This window comes from Martes martes (genome assembly GCF_963455335.1).
Source record: "Martes martes genome assembly, chromosome: 10".
Taxonomy (NCBI): Eukaryota; Metazoa; Chordata; class Mammalia; order Carnivora; family Mustelidae; genus Martes; species Martes martes.
In genome coordinates this window covers 63,272,159-63,293,799 of record NC_137898.1, presented here as the reverse complement: position 1 = coordinate 63,293,799, position 21,641 = coordinate 63,272,159, and the positions used below count along the sequence as shown (strand labels likewise).

Genomic DNA, 21,641 nt, shown 5'->3' with positions numbered 1-21,641 from the left:
CCCAGGACCCTGGGATCATGACCTGAGCCAAAGGCTGACATTCAACTAACTGAGCCACTCAGGTGTCCCTGAATTCACATTTTAAAGCTTTGTTTTGGTTGGTGACTACTTAAAAATTCAGAACAATTCAATCCTTCATCAGTTTCTTTCATTCAACATTTATTGAGCATCTGTAGTATCCTGTATGTGTATGTGTGAGGAGATGTTTTAGAGGGATAATTCAGTGATACATCTTTATCTGAGTTGGCAGTTTAGAAGAGTAATTCTTAAGGCAGGATCCTTCACATTTTTCATTTTTGTACCCAAAGGATCTGAAATTTATCTATGTAAAGCTATATGAATAATGAATGACACTGGTGAGTTGAAAGGGTTTCCACTTAGATGACTTTAACTTGAGTCAGGTGCTTTCTGTTTTAAATTCAATGATTTGATCCAAATAGCTCCAAATTATATAAGTAATTAGGTTTGTACTTCAAAAATAATTAACAATTTAATCTTACTGATAATAATCATTGTTACTATTTTTTTTAAAGATTTTATTTATTTACTTGACAGACAGAGATCACAAGTAGGCAGAAGCAGACAGAGAGAGAGGAAGGGAAGCAGGCTCCCCACCGAGCAGAGAGCCTGATGCGGGGCTTGATCCCAGGATGCCGGGATCATGATCTGAGCCAAAAACAGAGGCTTTAACCCACTGAGCCACCCAGGCACCCCTCATTGTTACTATTGATAGAGTCCCTAGCCTGCCAAGCTAGGCACTTTTAGTTATATGCACATATTTAGACATATATACCCTCATAAACACTCAGTTTTTGCAAATAATTTTGATTCCTTTTAAACTCTTGGAGGTAGGTGTTCCATTATTCATTTTATTAGTAACAAAATAAGGTTTAGGAAAGTGATATAACTTATCAGAGGCTACATACATAGTAAATGACACTTCATGATCTAAAACCCATGTGGATTCTCTTCCTGGTAATGGTCCAGTTACACATTGAGAACTGTGGTTGTACTGTTAATGCCCTGATTTACTAGTTCCACTGTGTAAACAGAGGTAAACTCCCCCACTCCAACTCTTGAGTAGACAAAACTGTCATCAGATAAATTGCATATAGTTTTCAGAACACATGTTCATCAAGTCAGCAAACACTGAGCATAGTCTCTGTCTTCAAAAGAGTTGAGGGACGCCTGGGTGGCTCAGTTGGTTAAGCAGCTGCCTTCGGCTCAGGTCATGATCCCAGCGTCCTGGGATCGAGTCCCACATCGGGCTCCTTGCTCGGCAGGGAGCCTGCTTCTCCCTCTGCCTGCCACTCTGTCTGCTTGTGCTCACTCTCGCTCCTCTCTCTCTCTCTCTCTCTCTCTGACAAATAAATAAATAAATCTTTAAAAACAAAACAAAACAAAACAAAAGAGTTGATAGTCTGGTAAGTTGACATAAGCAATCAGTTAATTACATTTCCTGCTACTCCAAGGAAAGGGCACCTAACATAGTGAAAGAAAGCTTCGTGGAGAAGGTGATTTCTAAACTGAGTTTGGAAGGGTAAATATAAGTTAACTAGGTAAATAAGTTGGGAAGGAGAAATATAAGCAGAGATACAGAAGGAGTACAATTATCATGCATGCTAATTTACTAAACTACAATATCATATGATATAAGCAGTTAATACTTGTTGGTTTGGGGGTGGATAATGTTAAACGTGGGGGATGTGCAACAAGATAAAACTCGAGAGGAAAGCAGAAGCCAGGTTTCAAGAACTTGAGTGATAAGTCTTTAAATTTAAGCCCATCTTGTACAAAAAATCAATAGTCTCTATTCTCTTTGGCTTCTAGCAGGATGAAAAATTTCAGATGTAGCTTGTTTCAGAAAATTCAAAACCATGTGAAAGGTGGGTTTTCAGTTATCCATAACTTTCCTGCTGAGGCAAAGAAAGTTGATTGCCAGGTATGCAGCTCCATGGGACAATTTAGAATACAGCTTTACTGTGAAATTGATCATGGTTATTGGTATTCTATCTAGAATATAGTCCTTAGTTCAGTGATTTCTTCTTAAGATGTTTAATTTCTCTTTTCAATAAGGGTTAAACCTTTTTTATAAGACCATGGAAATGTTTGACCTTAAAAATGATAATATTTTCAGATAGATTGTAGGTTGCTATGTCCATAGCCGTAAGAGCTAGTCTTTCCCAGCACACATGCAGATGTCTTATATCTCACATGGTAGCTCCTTTTTTGAGGGGTGGGGTAGGGTTTACTTCTCTTTGTCACCTAACTGGGTAGAAGCTAGACGCTAGTGCATAGACTTAAGTTTTGTTGAGCAGCTATGACTGAGCAGTTTTGTTCTGAAAGCAGGTTCGACACACTTATTTATTAAATATTATATCATGGTTTTCTTGGTGTTACAAATACAGGTTGTTAAGTAGTAGTAATAGTACAGTTGGAGAGATCTTACTGGAATGTATTTGTTTTGGTTAAAGTAGACAATGGGGCACCTGAGTGGCTCAGTGGGTTAAGCCTCTGCTTTCGGCTCAGGTCATGATCTCAGGGTCCTGGGATTGAGTCCCTCATCAGGCTCTCTGCTCAGCGGGGAGCCTGCTTCCCCCTCTCTCTCTGCCTGCCTCTCTGCCTACTTGTGATCTCTCTCTATCAAATAAATAAAATCTTAAAAAAAAAAAAAAGTAGACAAGAATGTAGATGTTTCTCTGATTTGTGGGTTGTACTTTATGATGAATTCATCTTTTTGGTCCACATCTGCTCCTCTAGCACTTTCACGAATGTGGCATCATTTATCCAGTTGAAAACCCAGAGGCATTTGGGAATTCTTTTTGTGTCCCATATCCAGTGAATCATCAACTCTTACCAGTTCGACCTTCTTGTCAGCTCTGGAATTGCTCCCTTCTCTATTTGTACTGGGTTTGTACTAGTTTAGGTCTCAACATTTGTCAAGCGGATTTTTATGTTATAGGGCTCTTGGTAATTATGGACTAAAATGGAAAGCTTTACATATTCTCAGGTAATACAGGAGATTTGTTGCAAATAATGATATGTAATTTTTTGAGGCTAGAATTTGGATAATACCCTTTCTTTGCTACTGTGTTGGGAGACAGCTCAGCTAAAGGCACTGGAGAGGGTCATTGAGACTAGGGATTTAGAGTAGTTCACTGTGATGTCATTAAAACTTCATTCTTGGGGCACCTGGCTGGCTCAGCCAATAGAGCACATGGCTCTTGATCTCAGGGTTGTGAGTTCAAGCCCATGCTGGGCGTAGAGCTTACTTAAAAAACAATACAAAACAGAAACTTAGTTCTTTATTAGGAAAAAAGTGCCCCCTAAAAAGCCAACTGTTTTTTTTTTTAATTTTTAATTTTTTTTAACATATAATGTATTATTAGCCCCAGGGGTACAGATCTGTGAATTCATAGCACATACCTTCATAGCACATACTTCATAGCACATACCTTCCCCAATGTTCATAACCCAAACACCCTCTCCCTAGCCCCCTCTCCCCGGCAACCCTCAGTTTGTTTTGTGAGATTAAGAGTCTCTTATGGTTTGTCTCCCTCCCGATCCCATCTTGTTTCATTTATTCTTTTCCTATCCCCCAAACCCCCCATGCTGCCTCTCAACTTCCTCATATCAGGGAGATCATATGATAATTGTCTTTCTCTGATTGACTTATTTCGCAAAAAGCCAACTGTTAATGCTGCTGGTGAAATTAAAGAGAAAGTTGAGGAGGTCTTGAAAACTTAGAGTTCTTATTCATAAAATTGGTGTTTGAATTAAAAACATGAATGTTAGATTTGATATTGATCAGATCTTTTTAACAAAGAAGGCAATCAACGGTACCATGTAGAAATAAGAAAAAGTAGATTTGAAACTACTTAAGTGAAAATAGTACAACAGTTGCTCTCCTGGAGTTGTAGAAAAGGTATTAACTTGGGTAAGGATATTCCCATAGAACATGTAAGTTTCTATGGAAAAAGTGATTGGAGAAGTTTGATCCTCTATAAGAATTTCCATATTTACTAACTTAGGAATTAGAGAAAGGTGCCAGTATATTCTTGAAGAATATCTAAGACCTGCTCTAATAGCCTGCCAACCTGTGTCTCTGATTCATTTTGATTTCCTTCTGGTCCATTAGCCACATAGCTTCTAAGATGATGTTTATGAGGTGTAAATCTATGTTTTCCCCTTGTTTGAAATGAGCACGTTACCAAATCTCTCAGCCTCAATTTCTCATCTAAAAAATGAGGATAATTTGGAGTTCCTGGCTGGCTCACTTGGTAGTGAATGTGACTCTTGATCTCAGTGTTGTATTTGAGCCCCACGTAGGCAGAGAGATTACCTAAAAAAAAAAAAGATAATAAAATCAGGATAATTTACATTCTTCATGGGATTATTAGAAATAAATTTTTAGGGGCACCTGGGCGGTTCATTGGGTTGATCGTCTGCCTTCGGTTCAGGTCATGATCTCAGGGTCGTGGAATCGAGCCCTGCATCGGGCTCTCTGCTCAGCAGGGAGCCTGCTTCTCCCTCTCTCTCTCTGCCTGCCTCTCTGCCTACTTGTGATTTCTGTCTGTCAAATAAACAAATAATATCTTTTAAAAAAAAGTTTAAAAAAAAATAAAATTTTAAAGTATGAGTAAAATACTTTGTACACTATTGAGCTCATTACTGAGAAAAGATTATCTGGTTATTCAGAATTATAGCAAACTCTTTCCATAACAAACATGACAAAGGGTCATGACAAAGGCCCTTCATGATCTGATCCCTAACCATCCTGCTTCATTTTTGGCTCCCCTGTCCTGCATCCCATCCATAGAGCCACTTGATGTTTCCTGCATGACATTCTCTCTTTATGCATTTGCACTTGTGATTACCAGTTCCCCTGCCTCCTCTTTACACTGCTTGTTTTCTGAGTTTCCCATAGGAACCTTTATATGCATATTGTAACATTTTATACCATAATACAGTTATCTGTTTACTTGTCAGTTTCTCTCACTAGTCTGTGAGGTCATTGAGTGTAGAATCGATGTCTTTCTTTTGTATTGTTATTCCTGGTAACCGTAGGCATATAACTGAGTGGTAGCTAAATAAATATAAATAAATTAAATAAATAAATAAATAAATAAATAAATAAAAATTTAATTGAATGAGTGACTGAATGAACAAATGAATGGAAAAACTAGAATGAAAAGGAATGCAGAGACTGTGGAGAGTAGCAGTTGAGGCAAAGGATTCGGGAAACTGGGTTTATAGCCCACCTCTGTAAGTTATACTCCTTATGACTTCAAATGAGTCACTTAATCTTTTTATGCCTTTTTTTTTAAACTTTCTTTTCTTTTTTTCCCCAATATATAAAATGGGACTAATAATAGTATTTACTTCATAGGAGAACTAAATTAATATATATATATATATATAAACAGTGTATGACATAGTAAGCTCTATTAGCTGCTAGCTGCTGCTGCTAATGTTTTTATTATTTTGCTGATGATTCAGAACCTGTAAGCATCTTTACTGTCAAGAAATGTTATCTTTATGCATTTAAGTTGGCTGCAAACTTTGAATTTTAAGATAATATTCAGACCTTAAAAGTTGTTTAATTTGCTCTTGATTTTGTTTTTACAGGGCTCAATGGAACAAGTCAGTTCTCATTTCTTGGAGCAGACACTGGACAAGAAGCTCATGTCTGATCTTAGGGTAACTTGAATTCTTTGTTATTCAGACTGGGTTTCTGTAACTAACACCAGCTATCTGCAAGCTGTGTTGATTTAATTTTGCAGCCTAGATATTTATCAAGTAAATGTTGGGTGACTAGATTATACTTTAGCATAAAATCTTAGTAACTTGAACCAAATTACAAGTTATTTCATTAAATTTTAAATTATTTTAGTGTAATACTTTGCACAGGTTGTGTTTTACAAAGAAGAGGTAAGGGGCACCTGGGTGGCTCCGTTGGTTAAGCAACTGCCTTCGGCTCAGGGCATGATCCTGGAGTCCCAGGATCGAGTCCCACATCGGGCTCCCAGCTCCTTGGGGAGTCTGCTTCTCCCTCTGACCTTCTCCCCTCTCATGCTCTCTCTCTCTCTCAAATAAATAAATAAAACCTTTAAAAAAAAAATTAAAAAAAAAAAAAAGAAGAGGTAAGATGAACTTCCTGTTTGTTAGAAACTACAAAGATCTGGTCTTGTTTTGTGAAACTGTATGACTGACATGTTAGGACTCCTTTTCTACAGCAGTTTTCCTGAAAGAGTGAGTAAATTCTTTCTCTGAACAGTAACAAAGCACGGAATGCCTTTCAGCCTTGACCATGTTCTCTGATGTAATTGTCAGGACTGAATATGAGTCAATATTGTCATTATCTTAATCTTTCAATTATAAACATGATAATAAAGAGTTTAGAATCTTTGACAAATAGAAGGAAAGCAAACAATTTACCCATATTCCCACTACTCTAGGACTCCTGTCATTTTGGTATATTTCTCTCCAGCTCTCATGCATATTTTAAACACTGAATGATTGTATTCAGATAATTTTATAGTCTACTTTTATGTTTATCACTACATCATATGCTTTTTTTTCATATAGTCAACTTTATACTTAGCATTTTTACTGATTATGTAATATATTAAGTAGATGTGACATAATTTTTTAGCCCTATCTTATGTATTTAGATTCTCCCATTTTTCTACCATTATAAAGGAATAGCAACTTCATGCATATTAGATCTTTTCTTCTTTTAAGTCATTCCATAAGATAAATTTCTAGGAGTGGTTGAGGAGTTTCTGTCTATGCTTAATGAAACATGGCCATATGGATTTCCTGAAGGGTGTTGCCTTCATTTGAGGTTGGTGATTAAGTGTTCTTTGTGTATGCTGGAGTAGAAATGTAAAAAAACAGCATGTTCATGGTAAATGGGGAAGGATGGGTTATGCAGGGGTTTCTAAGATACGTCACAAGGTACAAACTTTACTACTGGGTCTGGCCCACATCTTTGTAGGCTTGGGTACTATATTTCATCAGTGCCTTTGAGATGCTCAGCCATAAAGATGTGGACTCACACCAGGAAGGTTCATAAGAGGCTGATATATAAAGCAGAATGGCAGTTTATTCATGATGAGAACCATATGGTCAATTGGACTGGATATTTACTTTAGCTGACCAGTATATTCCCTCTTTGGCATTCTAGGCAGAAAGTGAATTTACCAGAAGGTTGCATGGTGAGTGCAGTGTTGCTCAAATAGAACACAGTGTTTCCAAATTCAAACTCACTTCTGTTGGGACTAAAAAAAATTCTTTTCTAGGGCCAGTTTATTATCAACCCAGGATGGTGCTAGAGGGACACTGCTATTATTTACCCCTCTGGTTTTCCCTTTCCTGTGTTATTTATGTACACAGTGACAAACATAACCACTTACCTGATCAGCACATTCTTTTGCTATCTTTAATAAGATTACTATCCGCTGTGACAGACCTGTGAACCTTTGGTCTTTCTTGACATTCAGTTTGCATTTCTTTGTTCTGATTGATTGAGTACTTTTTTTTTTAAAATGTGATTGTCAGAGAGCAGTCATATTTCCTACTTTCCCATGTTCTCAGAATACATCTTACCATTCCCTCATGAACTTCCTGCGAGTGCTAATTGTCATTGTCCTATACAGAGAAAACGCACTGCACATGAACGTGCCAAGGAACTTTACAGCTCAGGAGAGTTTTCCAGTGGCAGAAAGTGGGGAGATGATGCTCCCAAGGAAGAAATAGATACAGGAGCTGTGAACTTGATTGAGTCAGGAGCTTGTGGAGCCTTTGTTCATGGATTGGAAGATGAGATGTATGGTAAGTATGACTGCATCATAACTGTGCCATTTACTGAGTGCCTGCCATGGATCAGGCATTGCACTGGTTAGTGTACATGTAGTGTCTCATTTAGTTTTCACAGTCACTCCATGAAGTGCCTACTGTTACTTAATTGTAAAAGCAGAAGTGACGGGGTGCCTGGGTGGCTCAGTGAGTTAAAGCCTCTGCCTTTGGCTCATGGTCCTGGGGCCCTGGGATCGAGCCCCACATCGGGCTCTCTGCTCAGCGGGGAGCCTGTTTCTTCCTCTCTCTCTGCCTGCCTCTCTGCCTACTTGTGATCTTTGTCTGTCAAATAAATAAATAAAATCTTTAAAAAAAAATAAAAACAAAAGTGAGGCCCATGTGATATAATACAGTGGTTAAGAGCATGGACTTTGGGTTCAGTCAGTGTAGGTTTCCAGTATTTCTATAAAACAAGGTTAATAATGAGTGTTTCTAAATTGTGAGAATTAAACGAGATTATATGTGCACAAAATACTTGGCATAATACATGACCCATTTGGGGCACCTGGGTGGCTCAGTGGGTTAAGCCTCTGCCTCTGGCTCAGGTCATGATCTCGGGACCCTGGGATCAAGCCCCGCATCAGGCTCTCTGCTCAGCAGGGAGCCTGCTTCCTCCTCTCTCTCTGCCTGCCTCTCTGCCCACTTGTGATCTCTGTCAAATAAATAAATAAAGTCTTTAAAAAAAATACATGATCCATTTATAATAAGCACTTAATAATTGGTAATAAAAATTGATATTACTGATATTGATAACAATAACTTGTTATCAGTCACCCATCTGGTAAGAGACAGAAACTAGATTTAAACCAGATATGTCTGACCTCAAAGCCTTTATTATTTTGACTAATGCAGATTTTCTTTCACCTTCATTTTTTTTAAAAAAGATTTTATTTATTTATTTTAGAGAGAAAGTGTGCAAGAGTGGGGAGGGACAGAGAGGGAGGGAGAGGGGAGGGAAGAGAATCTCAAGCAGACTGCACTGAGCATGGAGTCCAATGCAGGGCTCAGTCTCAAAGCCCTGAGATGAAATCAAGAGTCTGATGCTCAACTGACTGAGCCACCCAGGTGCCTCTCACCTTCATTTTTGAAAGATATTTTCACTGGAAATTGAACTCCAGTTTAATAAAGTGGGGTTTTGTGTGTGTGTGTGTGTGTGTGTGTGTGTGTGTGTGTGTGTCCCACCCTGCCATGTTATAAAGATGTTCCATAATTTTCCTGTTTGCAGTCTTTCTGTTGAGAAGTCTACTGCCATTTTTTGTATTTGTTCTTTACATGATGTGTCTTTCTCTAGTTGCTTTTTAAAATTTAAGTTCGTTTGTTAATTATAATGTATTATTAGTATATATTATTAATATATTAAGTATATTAATGTATTATGTATTAATAATTAATACTATATATTAAGTATATTAATATATTATTAGTTTCATTTTAGTGATTCATGAGTCCTATGTAACACCCAGTGCTCATTACATCAAGTGCCCTCTTTAATGCCCATCACCCAATTGCCCCATCCCTCCTCCCACCTCCCCTCCAGCAATCCTCATTTCCCTATAGTCAAGAGTTTCTTATGGTTTGCCTTCCTCTCTGTTTTCATCTTATTTTTCCTTCCTTTCCCCTGTGTTCATCAGTTTTGTTTCTTAAAGTCCACATATGAGTGAAATCATTTGGTATTTGTCTTTCTCTGACTGACTTATTTTGCTTAGCATAATACTCTCTAGTTCCATCCATGTTGTTGCTAACAGCAGTGGTCCGTTCTTTTTGATGGCTGACTGATATTCCATTGTATGCATATACTGCATCTTCTTTATCCATTTCTAGTTGCTTTTAGGATTTTTCTCCTTGTCTTCAGTTTTAAGCAGTTTAATTGTGATGTGTCTTGGTGACATTTCTTCATATTTCTTATGCTTGAAGTTTGTTGCTCCTTAGATCTGTGGGTTTATAGTTTTCATCACATTGGAAAATATTTGGCCGTTACTTCTTCATATATTTTGTGGTCTCATGTTTCTTTGGTGACTCCAGACACACATATATTAGACTACTGAGGTTGTCCTGGAACTCACTGATGCTCCATCCCCCTTACTCTTTTAAGAGAAGTAGTTGGGGGAGGGACAAGGGAAGAGAGAGAATCTTAAGCAGGCTCCATGCCCAGTGTAGAGCCCAATACGGGGCTTGATCCCACAACCCTGAGATCATGACCTGAGTAGAAGTCAAGAGTCAGATGCTTAACTGACTAAGCCATCCAGCTGCCCCTCCATCCTGATTTTTTTTTCTTTTTTCTCGCTTTCTTTTGGATAATATTTATTGCTTTGTCTTGGGAGTTCATTAATCTTTTCTTCAGCCACGTGTATTCTGATTTTAATCCCATCCAGTGTATTTTTCATCTCCGACCTTGTAGTTTTCATTCATACAAATTCAATTAGAATTTGGGTTTGTTTAGTATCTCTCATGTATCTGCTTAATCTCCTTGATCTTTCCTTTAACTTTGTCAGCAGAGAATGCATTTTCAATAACTATCCTAATGTTTTTGTCTATTAAATCTGTTGTTTGTGTGATTTCTGTGTTGGTTTTGATTGATTGATTTTTCTCCTCATTGTGTATATTTTCCTACTTCTGTGCATAGCTAGCAATTTTCGATTGGATGCCAGCTATTGTGAATTTTACTTTGTTGGGTAATGAACATTGTTATAGTCCTATATTCTTGAGCTTAGTTCTGGGATGCATTTATTTCAGGTCTTATTTTTAAGCTTTGTTAAGAGGAACTGAAGCAGCACTTAGTCTAGGGCTCATTTTACTCCCAACTCAAACAAACTCTTCTGAAGAAGCAGTTGTAGACCATTTATGAGCTTTGGAGATTGTTCCCTCTAGCCCTGCTTAGTGGTTCTTTCTCAGACCTCAATTTCTTAACAGATCAGGACTCAGCTGATGACTTGAGGAGGACCCTCTGCAGATCTCCAAAGTGCTCCCTGTGTGGTACTCTCCGTTTTGGTACTTTGCCTAATGAACTCTGTCCACATTGCCTTTCCAGACTCCTAGCTCTATCTTCTCAATGCAGGGAGACCTGGAACCTGGAAAAGCTTCCCAGATAATAAACTGGTATAATTCTCGAGCTTACCTAATTTATTTCCTCCCTCTCAGGGATCATTACCCTTTATTGTCTGATGTCCAGTGTGTTGAATACTGTTGTTTCTGTTTTTTATTTCTGTTTTTAGTTGTTTTAGATAGATAAATCTTGTAGAAAGAAGTTCTGCAAAGCTCTTGAAATTTCCGTTATATCTATCTGTCTCACATAAAGAATGTCATTGTTTTGAGGTGATTGACTACAACCATCTCATTTTCAGTAATTGTAACAGATCAGGAGAGATAATGTTGATTGTTCAAATTTTATAGTAAATCTATATCAGAGGATTAGAACTTAGGTCTTTAAAATGCCTGTAAAAAATCACCTCAAAATAGAACTTCTTAGAAGGGCAAGAATTACTTTTGAAAGATCATTTTCTGTTACAAGATATAAGAATTGGGTTTCCTTCTCTAGTTAGCTATAAGGTTTTCAGTTTATGGGTGTCTTCCCCAGTTCCTTAAAGTTCACTTTATGCCACTTTACTTTGATGAAAAAAACCTACCCGTTTTTGTTAACCAAAAGAAATCCAAAAAGGAGTTTCGTTTTTATGAAAAAAGCCATTACCATACCCATATAAGTCTTTTCTAAAAGTGAGGTGACACAAAGTGAACTTTTGGAAAGTGGGGGATACTCTGCTTTACATCATTTACACTCTGCTTTACATTGTTTCACCTTAATGAAAGGTTTCATTGTTTCACTCTTCTTTTGGATAATGGGGGGAAACTTGTATAGAGAAATTAGTTAAAGCAGCCTCTGCTTTTTTGTTTTCTGTGAACTGGATACTTGAATTACACTTTAAATGGTATTTCATAATAAAGAAGTCATTATTAATACCCATTTTATCCTAAGACAAGTAATTGGAGTCTATTTTATTTAGTTTCTGCTAGCATTTTTACTTTATTTAATTTTACAACTTGAATTTCATCACTATTAATATTTATGTTATTTAGTTCTACATAAGTTTGTCACTAAGGGTTTTTTTTTTTTTTAAGATTTATTTATTTGTTTATTTATTTAGAGAGAATGAGTGGGGGAGGGAGAGTGGGAAGGAGAGAATCTCAAGCAGACACTGCACTGAGCACAGAGCCCAGTGTGGGGCTCAATCTTATGACCCTGCGATCATGACCTGAGCGGAAACCGAGAGTCAGACACTTAACTGTCACTAAGGTTTAATTAAAGGAACTTAACTTTGGAAAGCAAATGTATCATAACCAGTATCAGTTATGCTGGCTTTCTAATTTTATCATATTTCTAAAACTCTGGGTGAATTAGGGACATGCTGCTGGGAATGAAACAGTGCCTTATTTCATTAGCTGTGGACTCTAGTATTATACATTCTTTTAGTCCTTTACAAGGGAAGCCTTCTTTCTTTATTTTGGCTTAGCAACTCCCTTAGGTATTGTTTTAGAGGTCACTTGTTCCAGAAAGCTGCCTCTGATCCAACTTAGTGGGCTGCATACCGCTTTTGCATTTTCTTATACTCCCTGTGCTTTTTACTGTACTGCTCATCAATCACTTTGTAATCCAATTAAATATTCTTGTCTGTAGGCGCTAGGAGGCCATCTCTTTCTTGTTCACCCTTGTGTCTTCAGTACTAAGCACAAAGCCAGGATTTGATTGCACATGTTAAGGCACCAGAGGATTTTTTTTTTTCCTTCCCTTTAGCATAGCTGATTCCTTTTCCTCTGCTCTGCACCCTTAAAGAGACTGTAATACATTTTCAACATTCCAAAGAGTCCAGTAGAAATTGTTGATTTTCCAGACTACACATACAAAGAGCAACACAAAAGTTTCTTTGTTTCTGCTTAGAATTGCATCTCAGGTCCACACTGATTATCTGCTGATGATCAGGAGTGTCTCTATAGTTCAGTTCGTGGACTTGCAAGAGTTACACATGATTTAGTGTGGTGTAATGGGTAAAGCCCTAGGCAGAGGACCCAGCATTTAACACATTTTGGCTCATTTCTGGCTTTCTTGGTAATTATTAGCAATTTCATGTTTAAATTACCTTATTATGAAGTGTAGCAAATCTTTCAGTTCTGGTGAAGGGAAGAATTCATTGCTACCAAGAAAAATCCGAGTCATCTCACTTTAATGTAGTAACTCTGCTTTTAAAGTGTCTATAAAACCTTCTTACACAAAAAACCAAATTATATTTGTGTGTTTTAACCACAACTTGAGGGGTTTTTTCCTTTCTTTTTTTAAAACTGTACGTTTTGTTGCAGAACCATGTGGGAACCTTTAGCAGAACAAGCATGTATGGAAATCTTGTAAGCATAGTCTGTAGCTTACTTACTTCTTATCTTTGTATCAAGGCTCTTAGCTTTTTCCTAAGGCTCTTAGCAAGGCTGTTAGCTCTGGGCATGTAGTATGCATTCAGGAAGTATTACTAGTGAATGAATGAAGGGCTTCCTGGAATCAGTGGCTTTACTGTTACGTGTTCAGGCCATACAGGGAGGTAGAAGACATGCCTCTGTTTTCAAGGTGCTTGTAAGATCCATACCTGTGCTGTAGCTAGGATCTACTGAGCTTTTAACATACCCCAGCCTCTAACTACTCTGTAAGGAAATGAGTATTCTCTCTGTTTAAGGTGAAAAAATTGAGGTGCTAGGAAGTTAAGTTACTTATTCAAGATCACCCTTCAAGTTAGTGGAGGAATTACTCTTCACAATTTGCTGTGAGACCTTTATCGTTCCAAAGCATGTATCCTTAACCACTACATGATGCTAGTCTAGAATCAGCAGACCTGGGTGCTAGTCTTATCTCTGCTCTCACTCATTTTAAGGCAAGTTAATTCACTTTACTGAATCTTATCTCTAAGATGAGAACATGATATCTAGTCTGTTTTAATCTTAATTATTTAAAATTTGCTTTTTGAAAAAAGTACTGAGCGGAGAATGGTGGTGGTTGTACTGAGGTAAACAAGAACTTAGTTTTCAAGGTGCAATAACTGAAGACAGACATGTGACTTGATCACATGTCTGATGTCAGGATCTAAACCGCAGTCCCTGTGACACCAAAGTCCTTGTTCTGAGATCAGTGTGAAGGTGGTAGCTGAGTCTGTGGGCGTGGATGAGATCTCCCAGACAGAGTTTGTTAATGGAGAGGAGTAGAGAGTTAAAGATAAACCAGAAAGAGAAGGAATCCTTGGATTTGTCCCATGGCTCATAACCTAATGCACAACTTTATTTGTCCCCTTTTGTCTAGAGGTCCGCATTGCTGCTGTGGAGGCTCTCTGCATGCTGGCCCAGTCTTCACCCTCTTTTGCGGAGAAGTGCCTTGATTTCCTGGTTGACATGTTTAATGATGAAATCGAGGAAGTACGTCTGCAGTCCATACACACCATGAGAAAAATCTCCAACAATATCACTCTCCGAGAGGATCAGCTTGACACTGTCTTGGCTGTGTTAGAGGTGAGTCTTCACAGTTTGTTACTCATTTCTTCGTCGGTACCTATGGAGAGCCACTTTATCTGTAAACTGGGCACTATGGAGCACCTTTGTGCTGCAGTCCGTTGTACTACTCTTGGTTCCGGCTTAGGTCGTGATCTCAGGGTTGTGGGCTCGAGCCCTATGGCAGGCTCCACACTCAGCACTGAGTCTGCTTGAGACTCTCTCTTTCTCTCTCTCTCTGCCCCTACCTCCCCCGCCCCCATGCATGCTCTCTCTTTCTCTCTCTCTCTCAAATAAATAAGCAGTCTTTAAACCAGGCATTGCTCTGGGTACTGGTGATGCAGTAGTATATGGGCAGTGCAGTTCGGCTTTCTCATCACACAACTCCAAGGTAGAGGAGACTTGCTGTTAAACAGGAAACTCAAAGAAAGCTTAGCATTGCTGTCATCAGGAAAGGACAGGGTTCCCTGCGGTAAGGTTGTGAGATGGGGAAGGAAGAAGGAATACTGTAGTGGATACTTGGAGGAGGAGTGAGATTGGTAAGGCCCTTTCTTAGGAAGAAATGGCACTGATGGTAGGGTGGAAGGGTACCAGAGGGAGCAGTGTCTATGGATCCAGAGGTAAGAGTGAGTATGATGCATTTAAGGAATTAAAAGGAGGGGCCCCTGGGTGGCTCAGTTGTTAAGCATCTACCTTCAGCTCAGGTCATGGTCCCAGGGTCCTGGGATTGAGCCCCACATGGGGCTCCCTGCTTGATGGGAAGCCTCCTTCTCCCTCTCCCACTCCCCCTGCTTGTGTTTCCTCTCTCACTCTCTATCAAATAAATAAATGAAATCTTAAAAAAAAAAAGGAATTAAAGGAATTCACTGTAATAGCAGTGTGGAGCCGAAGTGTTGGAGGAGAAGTGGTTATAGATAAGGCAGGGGCTAAATAATGAAGAATTCTTTTCAGCCTTTGATTTGGTGTAATGCCTCTAGTTAATCTTAGGATGTTACAGCAGGAACAGATCTTAGGGAATCAACTCATTCAACCCTGGAGTTTTACAGAGAAGAAAGTAATTTGTTTGAAGTCACAGTGTTGGTAAGTGGCTTTGCCAAGATACGAACACAGATTTGCCTCCCAAGCTGTACAACTCGATGTGGTTCTTGAATTATTTTTCTAAAGTATCTGGATTTTATTTGTGAGTCCTGATGTTTTTCAGAATATTAATAAATGGGATTTGGCCTCTGGGTTTCTTTCTTGTTTCAGTTTGGTTTTGGTTTTTCAGATATTGTGAAAGAGATAGTTATTGGGTGTTTTAGTCATTATTACAGATTTCTGCTCCATACTCAAAAAACATATTGGGTGCTTTGATTTTGAAGTTCCCTATCAGTTTTCTCAGCTGCTTAGCACTTCTGGTAAGATTTTTCCTGAATTACAAGTCTGTGTTTATAATTTTTCACTCATTTTTTCCTAAGAAGATAAGTTTGCATTCTGTGCATTGTTTTCCCTGGGTGGGCTCTCTACCCTAGCCCCACCTTTCCTTTTTCGAATTCTTTCCCACCATTCCTCATCTTGAACTTGATACTGGAGTCACTCCCCTAATCATCATGCTTTTCCTCACCATTTTTCTTTCACTCTCTTTTTCCCCTCTGCCTGCAAAAACTGCCACTTTTCATTTTGTAGACTTCTGCTTATTCTCAGATCTCTATTAGGCAGCGTGTTCCCTAAGTAACTCCACCCAAAGTGGATTAAGTAGCACTCCTCTGTCTTCCTGTGTCACCCTGTGTCTATGTATATTAGGATGTTCTTGACTATTTAATTCTTTATTTCACAAGACTGAGAGCTTTGCACGATCCTGGCTTCTTTCATTTTTTTTATTTCTAGTGCCTTGTAGTGTCTGAATCTGCTAGATGCTCGGGAAATGTTTGCTAAATATCTGAGCTCTGTTCCAAGCTATGTTTTGATGTATTGATTGTTCACAGAGCCATAAGCATGCTTATGCATTTCTTACTATAGTTTTCCCATTTTATCATTAATAGCAGGTTTTGTCTCAACTCCCTCTCCTTGATGTGAATATGAGCTACCTAAGGAGAGTGACCATGTTGTACCATTTACCATATTCCTTTCAGGGTTTGATGTGGTAACTTTACAGAGTGGATTCTTCGTAAACATGTCCTAAAACAAATCTGCACAGTCAACTGCATAACTAGGAATTTCTTAGGGAACGTAGTCAAAATTGTTCTCTTACTACTTTGAATATTGTTTTTTTGGTACCTCCTATCAGTGGTGGTGATTTGTTCGTACAGGAAACATTTTATCTGATGGGTAAGTTGACAACATGTAAAACCAGACAGAGCTGAATCGAACTGTCAGTCCTTGTCTTTGGTCCCTGATCTTTTTACCTGAGTTTTTGTTTGTTTGTTGTTTATTTGTTAGTATTTATTGACCACCTTTTGTGTGCCAGGCACTATGCCAGTGAGCAGAAACCATGGCACTGCTCTCATGGACCTTAAAATTTAGGTATGAGCGAGATAGACAAATATGACACAAATGAAGGTCTAATAATTAGCTGAGTGAGGAGCACATGACAAAAAGGAGTGAGGTCCCATGGGCATCTGTCATGGAAGCACTTAGTCTTTGGGGGCTAAGGGGGTGTAGCAATCAGGGATGGCTTCTAAAGCTGATCTCTGAAAAAGGAATTAGACCCTAACTTGGTAGGAAGAGTTGGGAGTATGGGGTGTAAGAATATACCAGGCAGAGGAGCAGCAAGTTTAGAAATGATGGTAGGTGGAAGGAGGCATCGCATAGTGCAGGGACCAAAAGAGGGCCTCTCTGTAACAGAGAGCTAGTGTGAGGGAAGAGTTAGGCTAGAGGGGCACGTGGGACCAGCCCCTGCAGAGCTTTGAAAATCCTGTTAAGGGAAGAGCACCTGAAAGTTATTCAGGGTATCCTATCAGCTTTGTGACTTTGGACAAATTATTAATTCTCTCTGGTACTTGGTTTTCTCATGTATAAAATAAGAATAATTCCACATATTCATATGTTTCTTATAAGAATGGAAAGAGAATTCATGTAAAATGCTTAGCATTGTAGTAGTTTGTAATATTGATTAAGTCAATCAAGAAACATTTACTGATTTTTTTTTTTTGGCAGAGCCAGTTTCTGTGCTAGGTTCTGAGGATGTGAAAGTAGACAGTACTAGCTGTTACCTCTGAGTCACTCACAGTTTCATAGAGAAGGCAGGGAGCAGTATAAGCCAGTAATTACAAGATAGTATTAAAAGTAAGCTAAGGAATGACATTCTAGCCACAGCGCTAGCATGGGCCACAGGTGTAGGCTGCGAGGGCAGAAATGGCACAGCATGGACAGGGATGTTGAGAAGTTCACGTGACTCTGAGGGAGAAGTGAGCCGAGAATGGATTGTGAAGGACCTTGCGTGCATGCCCGGGAGCCTGAGCTTTGTTGAAGAGGTGTGGGGAAGCCAACCGAGGTTCCTAAACAGAGCAACAACATGGTCAGATGTGTTTGTTAAGGCGTTGGTGCCAGTAACTATACAGAGTGAAGAATTGAGAGACCTGCAGGCTGAAAGAGGGTTCCTGGAGAATAAAGAAGGCGTGTCTCCAACCTAGCTTTGGAGAAGTCTCTGATTCTTAGGTTTTGCTCTGTGGATGCATATGCATCCTTTAAAAATTTTAGTTTGATTTCTTATGTATTAAGTAAAACTAAATTTTCTATAAAATTAGAAAAATTTAAATTTTTAAATTTTTAAAAATTTTAAATTTAAAAATTTTAAATTAAAAAAGTATTCTATAAAACTTTTAGGAGAAAATATTTGTGACCTTGGTTGGATTAGACAAAAATTTCTTAGTCCACCAAAAACTTAATCCATAAGAGAAATAACTAGATAAATTGGACTTTATCAAAATTTAAAAGCTCTTCAAAAAGATACTTTTAGGTAATTACAAAGACAGCACAACAATGTCAGTGTATCTAATACCATAGAACTGTACACTTAAAATATACATTGACTTAAAATGGTAAATATTATATTGGATGTATTTTACCACAATTCAGAGAGAGAATTGGATCAAATCAAATGTATATAATGCCTTTAATGTATAAACTGTACAAAAAAGGTGGGATGGACTTAGATACAGAAACATGCATAGAGGAAAGGTGATGTGAAGACATGGAGAGGAGAGAATGCCATCTACAAGCCAAGGAATGCTAAGGCTACCAGAAGCTGGGAGAGGCCTGGTCTCAATTCTCCTTCATAGACTCAGAAGGAAGCAGCCCTGCTTATATCTTGATTCTGGACTCAGGCCTCCAGAATGGAGACAATAAGTTTCTGTTTTTCTTTCTTTCTTCCTTCTTTAGATTTTATGTTTTTATCTGAGAGAGAGAGAGCACTAACAGTGCAGAGGGCCAGAGGGAGAAAGAGAAGCAGACTCTCCATTGAGCAGGGAGCCCAACATGGGGCTCCATCCCAGGACCCTGAGATCATGACCTGAGCCAAAGGCAGACACTTATCTGGTTGAGCCACCCATGTGCCCCAAATTTCTGTTTTTCTAAGTCAAAGGAAAAAAAAAAAACATGTTTTGAAAAGACGTACCACAGACTGGGAGAAAATACTTGCAAAACATATATCTGATAAAGAATATATGAAGATTTCTCAAAATTCAATAATAAGACAAATCAGCTGATTAGAAAATCAGCAGAAGATTTGAATGGTACTTAAGGAAAGAAAATAAGCAGTGCAAATAATAAACAAGTGAAGCATACTTAATATCATTAGTCATTAGGGAAATGCAAATTAAAACCACACCTATTAGAGGTATTACAACACCACATGTATTAGAATGCCTAACCAGAAACCAAAGAAATGTTGACAGTATCAAGTGCTGTGAGGACGGGGAACATCTGGCACTCTCATCCACTGCTGATGGGAATGTGAAATGATAGATTTGGAAGTTTTTTATAAAATTAAATGTAAATTTACCTTGATACTACATTCCCACTCTAAAGCATTTCCTAAAGAGGATTGAAAATTTACATTCACACAAACACCTGTATGCAAATATTTATTGTGGCTTTATTTACAGTATTTCTAAACTAAAAACAACACAAATCCTTGATTTGGTGAATGGGTAAATAAACCGGGTACATCTATACAATGCAGTATTACTCAGTAATAAAAAGGAATGGGTTGCTGATACACGTAACAACACAGGTGAATCTCACATGCATTATGCTAGGTGAAAGTAGCTATCCTCAAGAAGCAGCATACTCTGTGATTCCATTTCTGTGACCTTTTGGGAAAGAGGAAACTGTAGCAGAAAATACATCAGTGGTTGCCGGAGACTGTGGGTGAGGGCTAGACTACAAGGGGACACTACAGAAGAGTTTGGTGATAGGAGTATTTTATATCTTGATGGAGATGGTGGTTATGTAACTATATGGATTTGTTAAACTTGTGGAAGTGTTCACTGAGAAGGATGAATTTTACAGAATGAAAACTCTATATCAGTAAACCTGACTTAAAACAATGCTTTGGCGATCTCATTTCCACTAAAAGGTACCAAAGTTCCTAAGAGAAATGGCTGATTCCAGGTCTAGTGCAGGAAATGTAACAAGATGAGCTTGTACTACCTTGTCATACAGAAAGCAGTTATTAGCTATCAAAGACCTCTAGGATCATATCAGAAAGACCCAGGAGACACATCATTAAGGGTTATAACACATCATTAAGGACTATTAACTGCAAGTATGTTTAAATGCATGATTTTGTAATGATACTTAAACAAAACAGTGCATTAGTCATCTTTGGAAGATGTTTAGTAATCAGCTTCTTATTTTGGAAACTGGTAAATTAAGGAATCAAACATTAATCCTTCTTTTTCCTATCTGAACTATCAGTCCCAAACTGAACTTCATGATAACCAGCTAGTTGATAAGGGAAAGTTTCTCTTCTTAGAAGTATTCCAATTAATAAATTAAAGAATGATAGATAGGATTTGTACATCATTGTTTTACAACTTTAGTGGATTAGTAGATCTAGGCAGTGATCACCAGTGGTTACTAACCTCACAAAAGAGAAACAGACATCATATAGTTCCTGAGGGAAGTATACCGTACCCCCGTGAGATGGTCTTACAAAATAAATTGAATGTGAATCTGATCAAGCTTCTAAATCTAACTATCATAACAGGATATACAGAGAAGAAATTACAGGGGGAGAGTGTGAGATATACAGTGATGTTACATACTAAAAGATGCTTAAGGAACATACTGCCACATTGCTATGTGTGGACCTTAATTGGTTCCTGACTAGAACAAACTTTTTGAGTCAGAGGAATTTGAGTACTCATTGGATAGTTGATATTAAGCAGTTATTACATTTTTAGGCAGGATATTGGTTTTGTGATTTTTAAAAATAAGGAATCATCTTAAAATATATTTATGGAAATATTTACCAACGAAATGCTGTGATTTCTCTGACTGACTTCAAAATAATCTAGTTGGGCGGAGTGGGTAAAGGTTTAGATCAAAGATGATTGGCTATGAGTTAATTGTTGAAATCGAGGGATTTATTAACTCTACTTTGTATATATTTCAAAACATCTGTATAAGAAAGTTTTGAAAAACTGACAACAAATGCTACAGAGATAGCCAAGAAGAATAGAACTGATAGTCATCCATATTTTTTAGCTTTAAGAAGTTGTTGGTGACCTTTTCCAGTCATTTTGGTGAGGTAGAGCAGGTATTGAGAAGGGAAGGGGCCATTTCTCCAACATCATCTTGTAACACTGTCTTTTTATGTAAACTCTGCCCTGGCCACAAACTTTATTTATATGAATGAATGAGCCAATGAATGAAGTCTTCAAATCTGAATTCAAATGTTACCTCTTCTGTGAAGTCTTCTCAGCTCCTAGCCTCTCGCCTCCAAGAAAATTCAGAGACTCTTTACCCTGTAGTCCCATTGTAACTTGTACACTCTCCTCTAATAGCGAATTCACAGTGATTGCTACTATTATTATTATTACTTTTTTTTTTTTTAAGGATTCATCCAGAGATATTCGAGAGGCTCTTCACGAACTTCTGTGCTGTACTAATGTTTCAACCAAAGAAGGGATTCATCTTGCACTGGTGGAGCTGCTGAAAAATTTAACCAAGTACCCTACTGATAGGGACTCCATATGGAAGTAAGGACTTTTTTGCTCATTTGCTCACTGAGTCCAATAATGTGGTAAATGTATATGGAATTATCCAGTAGTGGATCATCATAG

The 21,641-nt window shown here is 38.1% G+C and overlaps 1 protein-coding gene across 1 annotated transcript in view; it reads left to right on the top strand.

The window, feature by feature from the left end:
- Positions 1-21,641, top strand: part of INTS4 (integrator complex subunit 4) — a 119,438-nt gene that overhangs the window by 61,545 nt on the left and 36,252 nt on the right. The window contains exons 9-12 of the mRNA XM_080817825.1: positions 5,629-5,700; positions 7,662-7,836; positions 14,189-14,394; positions 21,415-21,557. Of these exons, the coding sequence (XP_080673951.1) occupies positions 5,629-5,700; positions 7,662-7,836; positions 14,189-14,394; positions 21,415-21,557 (596 nt within the window). The remainder of the gene's footprint in view (positions 1-5,628; positions 5,701-7,661; positions 7,837-14,188; positions 14,395-21,414; positions 21,558-21,641) is intronic.